The following is a 16,044-nucleotide window of genomic DNA, read 5'->3' on the forward strand; positions in this document are numbered from 1 at the left end:
TATATTTTATAATGTTCTTATTTTTGCATTAGATTGGGCATCAGTCTATGAGACCCATAGGCAACGAAACAGAAGTTGAGGAATTAAGAAATGAAAATGTTGTGCTTCATGCCAAAGTAAAATACCTTGAAGTAAGTATTTAGTGTTGCTACAAATATTTTTAATTTATTAAAAGATACAGAAATATTTATTATTCTGTCTCTTCATTCTACAACAAATGTAAAATATAATGAAACTAGTAATTATTACATATTTTATTATTCTCTTTTTTGTCTATTTTTGTTGTTGCATTTCTTTTCTCTCTCATTAATTTTTTGTATAGTAGATTGCAGCACTGCCTAAAGGATTTTGCAGGACAAATTTTGTGAATTTTCGTATGGGCTTCCGAAAAGACCCTACTGAGTCACCCAATCAAGCTCTTTAAGGAGATCAAATGTGTGTCCTGAAAAAAGCATGTTACCAAACTTTCCTAGAAATCTACCTCCTCAACACAGCCGTTTTTGGCTTTTTGTTACTTGTTTTTCTGTTTTTACGTGTAATCAACTTTCCGCTTGTCAACGATCTAGAGCGCTGGTGCAGGTGACCCCTAGGCATGATCCCGAGTCACGTGACTTGATGATGGACATCATCGTGTCCATGGATTTTCTGGGTACTATCGTTTCCTGCCACATTTTCGTTTTTTTCCATCAGTTCTTCCATAATTATAATTATTCACTTTCATTACCACTTCTCTCCTTTAGCCCATAAGACATGACCGTACTACGTTAAATTAAATATTTATAATCTCCTTTTAGTTTATCCTCTACACTAATTCACTTCTGCAGTTATCTAATCACATACAACACGCAAAATTCGTCACCTTCTTAATTCTGTTTGAGGCATCAACGCCCTGCCAACGAATGTTGGTTAATTGTATGGATATCATTCCATACGTTATCAACTGGACCCATTTTTCCTCATAGAATATCTGGGAATCCCTCACTTGTGGGAAGACCCTTGTGCCACCATTAAATTATTCTGAATCGTGCATATTTGGACAGAGTAGATTATAACGCTAAAAGTGATAACATGCCGCCTCAACTCTGTAGCTGTAGTAGTTTTGGAGATATTCGAGTTCAAAGCTCATTTTCCCATGCTTTCGGCAGCCTGTATGTCTTGAACTAAGTGATTCCTAGTTTTTTTCTTTTTTAAACGAATAGAATCAGCAATTTCTTGCTATCTCTTAACGGTTTCTTGTAGGGATCCAAATATTAATATCGAAAATGGTTAAAGCTGTCATACCCGGATTTAAATAGAGGAATAAGGTCGGAGATAGATAAGAACCTAATCTTTAGACGCTGAACGCATTTCATAAGTAAATTTGTTGTTGTCTGATCCTTGTCGGTAGACTGATGAATGGACATAGTCTATAAGATTCCTCGTACTTACGGATAGCATAGTTTGGAAGGCCAAAACCTGCTACCTTCCTGCTTCCTAGTAGTCCTATATTCTAAAACACTGTGGACTCTAAATCTTAATATGGCCTTTTCTATTAAAATGCCCTACAGTTATTTGGGAGGAAGGTGGAAGCGGAAAGTGGTGCCAAGTTTACTCTGAGTGATAACGTAAACTCATGAGAAGATAAAGGAAAGCGGAATTTTGCGAACCACAAAACTGCTTATCACTCTATGAAACGAAATTACTGTGTTGCTACATGGTACGATGGCTTTGCTGTAGAGTGATTTACAAACTGCTTTCAACGTTCCTACCTTTTGGTATTGACATGAACAACTCTTTAACACTGTGTAATATGACTAGACTAGGTACAGAGTGCCAATGATAGAACATGAAGTGGATTTTCAGGGTGATAAAACGTTTCGTAAGTTTTTTTGTTTGTTTGTTTTAGATGTAGTTATTATTTTTTTTGTTTTGCTTTATTATTACTACTAGTCGTTTAGATTTTTTTTTTTTGTTATTTGTGCTGTATTTTGTTATTTAATCTTATACTTTTTCACGACCTCTGTTTCCATTTTTTCGTATATATTATTTCATATATGTTATGACGACATACAGTTATTTTCTAGAAGTAATATTTGGATCATAGTGTTTTGGATTTTGTTGTATTAGTAGCATATGTCTGTCATTGACTTCTCGACGCTGAGTCCCAGTTAAACACCTCAAATCAATCAGTCCAGATAATAAATTCGCCCTGATCTAATCATATTAGTGTGAATGGTATATGAATGACTCCAAGGATCATGACTGTATGTGATGGAGTTCGGATCAACTTAAAAATACTGCTTTCCAAGGAAAATAGTCACTGTCATTTTATTTCAATTTTATTTATTTTTATTTATTTATGTACCCAATAGCTTCTATTAGTAGATATTGCGGTACGTAAAACGAGAAATTTCATTTCGGGGATCTTTTTGCATCAAAGGTACGCTTGCTAGCCAGTAGATCAAGTATGATACTGAAATCAGTTTCTAATAATGCTCATGCTACTGTTAATTTGTGTGTAAGGTAATTTAATGAGTCACGTTACAGGGCCAGTTGAACACCACATTAGAAGAACTCCATGTTGGACTTGAGAGAGAAGCTCAGGAACGTCTTCGAAGAGTTGAGCTAGAAGACAGGTTAGTTGGTCTGAATGTTTATTACTTACAGTGTGTTATATGCTAGGTTCTATTTATTGTCATCAAAATACATCATGTAACTTCCGTTATTATTATTGTTATTTTGCTTATGTAAAATATATATAAAAATGTACAGAAAGACAGAGGGTGGATGTTGTGTGTCCATATGTTATTATTATTATTATTGGTATTTTGCTTATGTAAAAGACATATAAAAATGTACAGAAAGACAGAGGGTGGATGTTGTGTGTCCCGTTTTCTTTCCTTTTTTTAAATGTAACTTTTAGCTAAGAAAGATTTCCTAATCTTAGAAGCTAAAATATACACTAAAAACTCAAGAAATTCAATTTGGAAAATGTGCTCTACAGACCTGAAACAGTCAAGGAAAATGAAAATAAAAAATCCTTGGTAATCCTGATTTAATTTGAAATTCGTGATTGTTCACTTGTCAATGTTTTATTTAATGAAATCATTGTCGTATTTCATCAACTGGTAAACGCCCATTCTCCCTCTGAATTCCATTCTTGAAGGTAATATCAAGTTGAACGCGTGTTATTATTTATTATTAGTTTCCTGTTAATATTATTTGCTGTAAGACTATAATGCACTGCTTTAAAATACTCTTAATTATATTTCAATTTAGACTATCCAGCTTGGTTCGTCCATATACTCATACAGTTAACAAATGACTCCAGGAACGTGTGGTCCATGTGTTTGATTGCTGCTTTTGTCAAGTTAATGAAAAAGTAGTTTCAAAAAGTATTTAAGTAGGCCTGAACCATTATAGAGCCCGACCTATATATAAGTTTTTGCCACATGGCAGAATTTGGTGCCATATTTGCTCTCACCTTCGTTTTTCTAAACTTTCTGATTATTGTCAAACATAGTTTATATCTCATTTGTGTAATCGAAACGACACTTTTGAAAGCACAGGAACAGCGAGCTCTTTTGTAGTTTATTTCTCTTATTCTCTTCCTTCTTGATTGATGAGTTACTAGAACACATAGTGTGTACAGTGATTTTCTTTTATTAATTAGTCTTAAAGAAGGTAAATTTAAAGTTTTCTGAATTTCATTCATTAGCTACCATTTCCCATTAAAATTAGCATTTCTCTTGTTATGGTATCGTTTATTTTTGTACTACATATCTTTACTAGTGTCAAAACATGGCATACATTTTTTTTTTTTTTACAAGAAGGCAAATCACAACTTGAATAAATAAAATCTATAGAGGATGGCGAAACACGTGAAGCCACTTTTTGGCCATTTTCTAATGTTTTGCTCTGGTAGTCATACAGAGATCTATATACTAGAAAAGGTTGATAATCGTTTAAGTAAAAATTACTTATTTAGCAGTGTATATTTCATTTTCAACAGTCCACTGAATAATTTTAAACTTAATTCGAAAGGCTATAATTTTCTCTCATACATTATACGCGCAATATTTTGCCATGAACAATTCTTGCAAGAACAGTTTTCACAACGTTAAAATATACCTCAGTGAGCTAGAATTACGTAAATAATTTATCCTGAAAATACCGGACAGATTTAAGTAACATTTTGCTGCCATTTTTGTAAAATGCGGGAGATATAATCTTCAGGATTAAAACAAATTGAGAGAATGTTTAAGAATTGTACCAAATACGGAAGCTTCCGTATAATTCGGGAAAGTTGGCGACCTTAAATTAGTCCCGCAAGTTCTTATTATTATTTTGTGCAGTTTAATGTAGTGAATGATGTGAACTAAAGTATCGTGAAGGGGCCGCAATGGCTCTCTAGATCGTTCACCTCTGGTGTATGGGGTCTTTGTTCGATCCCAGCTCCTGCCAAGTGAACTTCGTGGTGGACAAACACCGTGTGCGTAGGTTTTCTTGGGGTTCTCCCGTTTCCTCCCACTTTCTTCATTCCACTATTTCCTTCATTATTCATCATTACCGTCTCCTTTAGTCTACGCGGCATAACAGTGGTAAGAAAAACTTTATAAGATTTTATTTCATTTTTACTGTATCATGAGGCCTTTAATGTGTAAGGTTCCCTGAAAACTCGTAGTTAAGACGCTCGTTTTCGATACACGAGATTTTAGGTTCAGATTCTGCTGAAAGTAAGGAATTTGGAAATAAACATAATTGCTGGTTAGGATCCACACAGTAAACCATCTATTTAACAGATTTCAGATTTAATGGACAGAACTTTATTCGAAGTGTTGAGTTATTATGAACTTTTCAGGCAGTTTAGATTCCTGATTATTAAGAAATAACATTCAACGGGAATGCCACTGAAATTTGAGGTTCCTTTTTTTTCTTTCTTTTTTTTTTAACTTCATCCTTCGAATACGCAATTTTGAAGAGCTTTTAATATAATATTTACATAGTATTTACGTAAAATATGTTACATTTAAATTATAACACAATTTTAAGTGTAATATCCTGTTTTAAATATTGTTCGTAAACAATTCGCGGTTTAACGGACGTCAGGTTTTAGGGACAACCTTTCGCTCCAATTACTTTAAATCTGGATTGCACTATAATTATTTTTTCTGGTATCTATTTTTATATTTTCTTTAAAAAGTAAATTGTTCTCCAATTTCAGGTTACGAGAAATAGAATACAAAAGTTCTTGTAAAGGAACAGAAAGTCGATCGTTATTATCAGTCAGTACGTTACCATCGATTGAAGAAGAAGCCGAAACATCTGGTCTAGGAGACGAATGCCATTCTGTAGATGGTTGTGTCAGTAGTCAGGATCATCCAAAGACATCAGAAGTACAACTGCTGGAAAAACACTGTCGAGACTTGGAAAGCAAGTTGGATCAAGTGAAGGTAGAAATTGTTAAAATGCTTTCTGAGAAGGAGGCCTGCACCAAAGAGAACTGTGCGTTAAAATCCCATATATCAGCTTTAGAAAATAAAGTAGCCAGTGTATCTAGAGACAGCTCGATAGAAAGTCAGTGCGATTCTGACAACTGTAGTGATCGGACTACGCAGTGTTGCCAAGTAGATGGAAAAAATTGTTCCAGTTCGCAAGTTCCTGAAAGCAAAAGTGAGCGAATGATGGAATTAAGTGCGCAAGTAACAGACATTACCCAAGAGTTAAAAAGTCAGTGTGATAAATATGCGAAAGAGACAAGTGAATTACAGGAAAGGTGTTTTAATTTAGAAAACAGTCTAGAGTTGTTACGACTAGAGTATGAAAAATGTGAAGATTATTGGCAAAACAAATTGGAAGAAGAACGGCGCTTGTACGAACAAGAGCAAAAACTAACAGACGAAAAATTTGCAGAATTAGAAAGCAAGATTAGGGAATACGAGGAGTTGTTAGGTCAAGATGATAAGAGTGATGATAGTGACCGTCTGTCAACTATTGAAGAAAGATCTAGTCTAGAAAAACAGGTTAGTAACATAGAAATAAATGGAGGAAATAACCGATTTTGTGTATCACACTAATTCCTCTGTAGGTGCGAATTCAATAATATACAATGAAAAAATGTACAACTAGATTGATATTCGAACCTGGTCCCCGGCTTACCGTGCTGATGTGTTAGGGCGGCCGTATATTGTCCACAGAGGTTAGCCGAGCTGAGATTCAGTACTGTGAGCAATGCAATGAAACTTCGTACTGTATATTCGCTCAAGCACTGCTAGACAAAGATCTATCCAACACTGTGACAGATACAGTCAATGCACTCAGGCCTCTCTCTTCGTACCACTCCTGTTTCCCTCTGCCTTGGCTTGGCTGACCTTCCTTTAATCAATATGCAGCCGGCCTTAACTACCACATTACTCAGACTACTCCCTGAACAGCCATTGTAGATCACAATGCGCTAATTGAACGCGCTAAGTTAAATGTAAGGAGTGGGAATTGATTTTTACGGCTAATCATATGATAATGCATATTTATTAATGTGTTTGTTTGAAGTTCTCAGTCGTTTTTCACCATGAGATGTGAAACTACAAGTAATCGTGGAATCCGAACCACGTATATTCCCATCGGGAATCGATCATTTGCTGTCTTCCAAACGAAAATGATTAGCATGTTAGCACAAGGGATCCTTTTATTTATTTTTTGTTATGAATGTTTTCCCACGTCTTTGGTATATATAAAACGTATCAATGATCACTTTAATATCGTATGACAAAACTGCACAGTCCCTTTAATCGCATTTTTAAGTGAATTCTCACGTGTAGTTATTTTTTTAATTGTATGAGAGTCCAGATTTATCCTTAACCTTTAGTCCTGAGGGAACTTTTTTAAAATTGTTATTTGAAAATATTTCTTCCATCTTCCTCTCGTTACGCGTAATGGAATCCATCTTGTCCTGGTGACTAATATGCTTACTTTTATTGTGGTGTTCGCATGTTCAAGTCCTGTTGGGGGTTTAAGATCTCGTGTATAAAAGTCCAAGTAAATGTTTTGACCTTTGATCTTAGCCTCATATTGCACAAGGACGTAAAGGAAAATTACACAAAATTGGTCTACCTGACACGTTAGCATGAATTAATTTCTTTAAATTAATTTCTTAAATTAATTTCTTTTCATATTTTCTTCTTCTTCTTCTTCTTCTTCTAACTAGCTTGTGCAGATTTCAATAGCACCTATTGCCCGTAAATACAAGAAATGATATTTAAAATTACATGTAGAATAGACAATATCGTTAAAATTACATATAGAATACACAATATCGTTATATAATGTATATGGAATACATTTTAATATAACATATATCTTATAGAAAAGTTTATATATTATTCTCTTCTGCGAGATTTACGTGGATCCGAAGGTTGGTACAAACATATTGCTCTTAAGAATATAATCTTTCTGCTAGGGGTGTCTTGAGCGTAATTTCATTCTAGTATTTTTTTTTTCCTGGATAACTACTATTGTACACGCGGATACAGAGTCAAAAAACAATCGTATGTTACACTATTCTACAAATTTTCTTTCATTTCATGTTGTTTTATCAGGTTACCGATCTTGAAGAAGAATGTGAAGAACTACGTCAACAACTCGAGAAATCACAGTCGGAGCAAGAAGAGTATTTAGCCAAGTTAGAAACCCAGTGGAAGCAAAGATTGGAAGAACGAGAAGCATCACTGACAGAGAAGGTGGAATGTTTAGAAAAAGAATGTTCCAGCTACAAGGATATGGTCAATAAAATCCTTCAGCAGCAGAGTCGTATGTTGTCTCTTTCTTAATAGTTCAAAGAGTACTTCATAAATTTTGATGTATATAAAGCGTGGACCATAAGTCACTTGACACTAGCAGCTATTCAGTTCTCAGTTAACTAGACTACCAGTAGCTGATTAATTGTAAGAAATTATTTTATAATGAATTCTAATTAAATGAGTTTACAATGAATAGGAAGATATTAAAGAATGAACATGTGTTTGTACTTCAAAATTGATGATTAAATAACTGCAATTACAATTGAGCACAAATGCCTTTTCTATTTGAGGAATAAGTTTTTTGTTGAAAAAATTACGGATTTAGAGCTTTTAAAAAGCATATTACTTCTGAACTTGATAAATTATCATCCAATACAGTAATTTAACGTATTCTGTGTGTGAAAGGCGTAATTTGTGCATTGAAAATGATTGAAAAATGAAATGAATTTTTTAGTTTAATCTCCCACTCTGTAGGCTGATAGAGAGTGTAACCGTGGGGGATGTTAAACTAATAATAATAATAAAATAAAACACTAAAGGAGACGGATTATTAGTTAAAGTGAATTATTGTGAAATTAAGTTTTTGTGCTCTCTCACCGGGAATCGAACTGGAACCGCGTACACAAAGGCACACGCGCTAGCCACTAAACAAGAGGGAAGGGTTTGGAAATGATGGAGAACCTTTGGAATACTTGATTTAAGTAATCTAACTAGATGCTATGATACAGCTTGGAGTAATGTCATAGTTTCGTAGTTGATAAATAATTCATTTCAAATGCATTTTTGTCAAGTGACGTATGGCTCATCCTGTATATTATGCTACTTGAGGTTCTGCCTATGTATTCAAGAGAAATGAAACGAAATCTTTACTTAAACACCCCACGTTTAACTCTGAAGGTTAAAATAATGATAAAAAATCGGTGGAATAGGAAAGTGGGGTCCCCGAGAAATGGTACGGGTATGATTTTACCCATTTTAAATTCATGTGGCCAGGAATTGCACCACGAACTCATCTCAGAAGTGAGCACCCTAGATCTGAACTACCGCACCATCTTCATGCGATTAATTTGTGATCTTCGTTATTATGAACAGGAGTTTTTCTTAATTTAAAGTGAAGTATTCGCTATTATAAACAGGAATTTTTTCTTGATTTAAAATGAAGTGATAGTTTTCATTTGTGGTTTAAGCCAGTTCCTGTCAGACTCACAAATCTTGTGTGATACATCCTAGGTAGCCAAGAAGGTCTATGGTATGATTCCGGTATGAATCATCTTGTCTAACATACGCATTTCTTAAGTCGTAGAGAACAAATACCTGAACGATTCCATATACAAGATGTTTCAAAACAACACCGACTACGTTTGGGAGGCGATTCCTGACACCAAGATAAAACGAAAAGTATAGACCAACTTAGGTGTACAAGTGCTTCCTTTCGGAGTTCCTATCTAGGCTGCCGAAAACATGAAAAAACGAAAGTTTCACGGTCTATAGATCCATTACTATGGGACCTACCGTAGTCGGGTCAAGACTTTATTTAGAAACTAGTATGTGCCCTATCCGAATATCCATGTTTCAAAATCGTACGGTACTTCCACAGCCATTTTTATAGAGGTAGTTGGTGAGTACTTCAAATTAAATGTCTGTAGCCAAACTGCCTCTATAAAAATTGTTGCGTGAGTACCTTAGGATTCTGAAACATGGATATTCGGATAGGGCATATACTAGTTCCTACATAAAATCTTGACCCGACTACGGTAGGTCCCATAGTTTTGGAACTATAAACCTTTAAAGTTCATTTTTTTCATGTTTTTGGCAGCGTATAACTCCGAAAAGAAGTATTTCTGCACCCAGGTTGGTCTATACTTTTCGTCTTATCTTGGTGTCAGGACAACTCCCAAACGTAGTCGGTGTTGTTTTGAAACACCCTGTATACATATTCTGAATTGTTTCTCTGAGGAGCCGCTGAAGTATGTTGTCTTCAGAGAATGACAGAGAATAGCAGACAAGATTAAATGGTAGAAATATTTTAAACTATTTAACCAGCGTCTAAATGCACTTTAATTGTACTAACTTGTTTCAGTAGTCTCGGTTGCCTTCATCAGTAGCTATGGGAAACTCACATGGATTTTTTTTTTTTTTTTTAATAAATATTTTCAAATTGACTAAAAGACAGAAGCAACCTTTAGAAATTAAATTAAAAAAAACTATAAAAAGTGCAAAATGAAATTCTGTGAAGCGGAAAAACTTTTCTCGTGAATTTCCCAAGCTACTAACAAAGACAACAAGAGATTGTTGAAACAATTTAGTGTGCAATTAAAGTGCATTTGGGCGAAGTAAGTTGTTACGTGTTTTTATAAATTATATTAATATGTGCCCAATATATTTTTAAATAAATGTTTAACCAATACTTACGCACGAAGATTTAGAGAAAAACAAAAAAATATAAATGTTCCATAAACACACTAAATTCAGTTACAATAAACTGATCACAAGATATATTCCTTTCTGAAGATTTTAATGCCAACTGCTTTGTACTTTAACACTCCTTCAGTTGTTATTATTATTATTATTATTATTATTATTATTATTATTATTATTATTATTATTATTATTATTATTATTATTATTATTATTATTATTATTATTATTGCATAAATCTTCGTTTATTTTTGCAGAACGGATTAAAGATATTATTCTTTTTTACTTCCAGAGGCTAAGGATGCAGCTGTTCAGGTGTGCAGCTTGGAGAATGGCATGAGAGGAAATCATAAAACATTCATTGTGCAGTTGGATTCTGAAAAGAAAGCTGTTTTGGAGAACTGTAACGGAATGGTAGGTGGTAGAATTTAATCTCCCAATTTGAGACATAAATATTGTGTAGATTAAAAATTCGAGAAGTTGTGAGTTTATTTCAGAGATTACAAACAGAGTTTGTGACCCTGCATAGCGTAGTCGCTAACGCTCTTGTCTTTGGTGCGAGCAATCCTGGGTTCAATTAGTGGTGGGAACACTCAATCGAAAAGGTGTAAGTTTTTTCAGGCCAGCCCTCCAGAGTGAGTTTTTGCCTAGATTTTCCTCATTCACACCATACAAATGCCGGGATAATGCCTAACATACAGATTTCAGGCTGAATCGGTTCGTTCCCCATTCCTTTTCCCCTTCTGCAGATAGTGCGCTCCCTGAGGGACGTCATCCCTCATACATGACGGGCTTAAGGCCGTAGATGCCAATAACGTCCAAAAATATGTAGAAGTAAATAAATAAACATAATTTGTTAAACCAACAGGATTAGAGTGACTTCAGCATGTACCTAACAATACGAGGATCTTCAGATTGTCAACCCGATACCGGTCACTGTGGATTTGGAATTTCTTAATTTTTCAGAAAATGGTAGGATGTATACTCGTAAATGGCAAAACCATGTGTATTTCAAGTAGGAAATAAATATGTTGCTTTTGAATATGTAGGTGAGTCAGTACGTAGAAGAATTACGCTTCACTACACTTTTTGTTATTTAATCTGATCTGTGAATTGCGTGAGTATTCTTTCCTAGCCCATTTGTCTATCTTGACTAAGCGAAGTGATTAAGTCGGCACAGCAGAGATAAGGTTACCAGTTGTTTGCCTGTATATTAAAAATTAGAATTTACAGTGAAAGAATATATTGAAAATTAGGATTAAAAATATTACGTATCAGAGAACTGAATTACTATGATTTCATAATGCACATAGTCTCTTGCACACATCTATTAACATTCCTCTGATATAAAGAACGCTCGTCTCCCTTTGAGTGTTAAAAATCCAGTTCTTTTAACATTTTATAAAAACTAAAACTAACTAATACGAAGTCCTGAATCGACGAACAGAAGATTTTAGTAATGGTCAGCACATGCGAACCCCATCGCCTTGTTCCTGATTTTCTTCCCTGTATTACATTACTTTTAAAGACTGGTAAGGACCTGGCTTTTTGGCACATATAGGAAATCAATAATTCTTTATATCAGCAACGTTAATTGATGCAAATTAATATTTATGTTAATGATGTCGTAATTACTCAGTTCTCAGATACGCAATATTTAAAATCCTAATTCTCAATATATATTCTTTCACTCCAGTTCTCTAGTTTGTAATTTTCCATGTGCAGGGCAAAGAACCCACAAACAAAAAATCATTTGATTACAAAATGGTCAAGCAACCATCAAAGGCTCACTTCATATGGATTGACTGTGTATATGTATATTGTTCCATTTTGATTATCATCAATACTTATAACTAAGCTCTTTGTTCTATTTTCAGTTGAATGGATCTGATTCAACAAAGAAAGGGCTGTCAGAAATTGACGCCGATGGCCAGTCGTGTCAAATAAATCTTAATGTTCTTCAAGCGCTCAATACACGGCTTCGGCAGCAGGAACAGAAATCTCGACATCTTCAGCTGGCTTTAAAACACCAGCAGCAGCAGACAGAGAAAATTCTACATGGTAAGCGCATGAGATCGGTGATACCAAATTTTAAAATTTCTAATCTCCGTCAGACTAAACGAAAATTCTAACTGTGTACTTCAAATTGCCTCCAGTGCCTTACAAACCAATCTTCGAATTATCTTTTCAAACTTGAATGTTAAAAACTAGAAGCAGGGATGCAATGGAGCGAAGAGATGCTTCATCAGTGTTTTGAGCTTGAAGTGATGCTCTGGTCGAGTATTATTATTATTATTATTATTATTATTATTATTATTATTATTATTATTATTATTATTATTATTATTATTATTATTATTATTATTATTCCTACTACTACTACTACTACTACTATTACTACTAAAGAAGAAGAAGAAAGCTATTTGATGTTATTTATATTTAAGACTGTGAATGTTTAGATTTCATATCAGTAACAATTTATCTTCTTTCGAATCAATTGGAAAATATTCCGGAAACTCCGCTAATTCTAGACTAGGCTGTCTACAACTGAAATGACTCGATCTTCCATTTCATGAACTTCATATATTTCTGTACTTAATCCTCACGCTCGTGTTGCTTTTCTCCGCTTAACATCAAACTTGAGGTATTCTGGTACCAGAACACTTCAAACTGCAATCCTGGTGGTTGCGTGACAAGAATAAAAATACAAAACAGAGGGAAAATTGTAGTTTAGTCGTATATTGGGATAACTACTGCGTATTTCTTCTTGTTAGGAAACACTTCTTCCTTCACAGGATGCCGTTTTGAGGACTAATCCTTTCATTTGGTTGCAGACACTAATAGTTCGTAATGTAGTAATGACTGTGTCTAATAAACATTAAACAAATAAAGTTTACATTGAAATTACATTAACAGAAATAGTTCTTGGTATTCTACGTAATATCGTTTCATTAAAACGCATATTTGTACATATATTAAAATATATGAGAAATTTAAAGGAATTAATGCAGACAGCGAACTGAAGGAAAGAAAGATCGGTCTTATTAGAAAGTAGATAAATACCCAAGTAAGTGATTTAGCACGCTTACTACGTATTAAATTATGTGTGTATGGTTGCAAGTTTGATCTTTAGTGGAAGCACATTTGGGTGGGATCCCACTTTAAATTGTAGGTCTAATTTTATAGAGCACTTTGTACCGAAAGGCTCAATCAAATAAATGCTTTTAATGTTGAAAAGTATTTTGTAATTATCTCTTACTAGTTTCGTATGAGGTTGTAGTATGAATACAAGAGTTATCTCGTTATTATGGAATTGGACCTGCAGTCTGAACCATCGTACGAGATTATAATTCGTTTTCTCTCTCTGGATTATCTCAAATTTTTCTTATATATAGATATATATATACCAAAAACTAAATCTAATCCAGTCTAATCATAATATGTATATATGTGGAAAAGTTAATCATCAGACGAGAAGCTACTGAAATAACACAATGGAGATCTCATGAAGTTTAATGGTGATGCCAGAACCATATTTTTTGGTTCATTCGCTATAAATGGAACCAGATTCACCTTTGACTAAGAAGAGAACGTTTAGGACCCGAATAAAATTTTTATGCCACTTGTAATTGGAATCTGAGGATCATACAAACGTATGACACAATTTTCATATTTTCATAAGATTTAAGTAACAAAATTTCTGATTGATGGTAATTGAATGATGGTCATACAAATCTTACGTAGATTCGTTAGCTGTTTTCTTCTTTTTCTAGACACTTGGCAGCAGCACAAAGAGGAAATAGCGAATTTAAAAGCTGTGGTTCAAGCTACACAAGAAAAATTGAATCAGCAAACAAATACATGTAAAGAGCAGGTAAGAGTCGTACCAAAATTTTGTTCTTCGTTTATTTCTGTATTGTATCATTCACAATTCATTTGTGCCTGACCGGCTCAAAACACACGTTTTGTTATTATATTCACAAGTTTTATCTTTTTTTGTACAGCCTTATTTTGTTACTGAACATTAAAATTTTAGTAGGTAACATGTTCTTGTCATTTGTTAATAATACAGTTTCTTTGATTTATTTGGTGTCTGTGTATGAAATGTCTGTCAAAAGAGTGCATCTCCTTACTATGTACCTTTACTATATTTGGTCTTATGACTAATCTCGCTGGCTAAAGTCACGTTGGGATAACCAAGTGAGTGAATTCTCCTCAGGGGTTACCTATCATGTGCTGATACGTCGGAAAGAATCGCGGAGAATAAGATCAAATGTGATTTTAACTTTTTTTCTTTCTTTCTTTCTTGGTAATAACTGTGGAACGAAGGACATTTCCACTGAATGGCAAAGTAACATCATATACTTATTAAATAAATATTACTTATTAAATAATCAAAATTTTATCTGTTTGTGCAAATTGTTGCCCTTTAAATTTAAGAAATCTTTTATAAACTCTAGCGAGGATTTATTTATTTTCAAAAATATGTCTCGGACTTTGTAGGGAAATAATGTTTATCAGGCACTCTGTTAAAATAATAATAATAATAATTATTATTATTATTTAATCCGTGAAGTAAGCTCTTAAAGTTAAGAACTATAGTTGTCTCTTTGTTACGGGTTTATTCGTAGAATTTGTTTCCTCTCGATGTGGATATTCCTCAGTCTTGCTGAAGAAATTCAAAATATAAATGTCTTCTCTGGTATCGCATTTAAATGATTTAACAACTGGTTTTAAATTAGTACAATAAGTTGATCTGCTATTAATATTGTTACCATGTGATTACATTAGGTGCAGTGGCCTGTCTTATTTTCCAGTATCGGTTCCACCGCATTGGCCTGTCTGTTGGTCACTACTAAGCGGCTACTAATTGTTACGTGTGTAAGTTATATTTTATAAATTATACATACAAACCACTTAGCGTAACGGACCGATTTGCGAGCCTGAGCTGCTCTACACCATTTGTTAGCGATTGATGGAACTACGTCCAACACGTGGTCAGCGCGCTGCGTTGCCTTATCGCTAACCGGCGTATCGGAAGCTTTCTAGACGTAGTTTCCATCACGTCTTCTATTCACGTGACTCCCCAGTTTTGCCTCACGACATTGGGTCCGGGACACGGAAATTTGGAGAAGCACCGGACAGGAATCGAACCCGGGACCACGTGGACATAAGTCCAACGCTCTAACCACTAGACTACGGTATCCCCTATAAATTATACATGGTTAAATGTATTTCTGAAATATGAAAATATCCTACGAAGTAAGTATCTGTCTTATTTAGTCCTTCACACACTATATTTTACAAGGTAACCAAAAAAAGTTCTTGCCGTTCTAGAGCAGTGATAAGCAAAGAGCAATAGAGTGGACGGTACGTACCTTTAGGTTGCGAAGTAATCTCCATCAGCATCAGCAGAACCTTTTGCCAACGTTCCTGTAGCTGCACAGTAGCCTGATGATAAAACTAGGCTGTCGTGGATACAAAGAAGTCCGTGAGTGCGTTCCGCGCGTCTTCCTCATTTGTGAATGATCTCCCACGGAGGTGGTTGTTGAAGGAATGAAACAGGTGGTAATCTGGTGGCACAAGATCCGGTGAATATGGTGCATGGCACTAAAGAAAGTAGAGGTCAGCAGATGTATGACAGGTGGAAGAAGCTCATAACTCCTTGTTTGTCCTTGTTGACTACCGACAATATGTAGGGTATCCACTTGCTTAACTTGTATGACTTCCCTACAGGTGCAGTCTAACTGTTTCAGCAGAAACATGGAATCTTTCTGCAGGTTCACTATACGTTAAACCACTGCCCTTCTCGATAACTGCTTTCAGGGCCTCGTCATCCAACATATGTTAT

At 34.6% G+C, this 16,044-nt stretch overlaps 1 protein-coding gene across 3 annotated transcripts in view; it reads left to right on the forward strand.

Annotated features, from left to right (window-relative positions):
• The window catches only part of LOC145690301 (uncharacterized), a 136,750-nt gene that overhangs the window by 101,288 nt on the left and 19,418 nt on the right, over nt 1-16,044 (forward strand). For all 3 annotated transcript variants that reach the window (XM_081765074.1, XM_081765076.1, XM_081765075.1), the window contains exons 20-26: nt 33-131; nt 2,527-2,615; nt 5,204-6,002; nt 7,575-7,785; nt 10,486-10,607; nt 12,071-12,254; nt 13,967-14,067. In XM_081765074.1, the coding sequence (XP_081621200.1) occupies nt 33-131; nt 2,527-2,615; nt 5,204-6,002; nt 7,575-7,785; nt 10,486-10,607; nt 12,071-12,254; nt 13,967-14,067 (1,605 nt within the window). The remainder of the gene's footprint in view (nt 1-32; nt 132-2,526; nt 2,616-5,203; nt 6,003-7,574; nt 7,786-10,485; nt 10,608-12,070; nt 12,255-13,966; nt 14,068-16,044) is intronic.

This window comes from Thermobia domestica, chromosome 7 (assembly GCF_964235325.1).
Source record: "Thermobia domestica chromosome 7, izTheDome1.hap1.1, whole genome shotgun sequence".
Lineage (NCBI taxonomy): Eukaryota > Metazoa > Arthropoda > Insecta > Zygentoma > Lepismatidae > Thermobia > Thermobia domestica.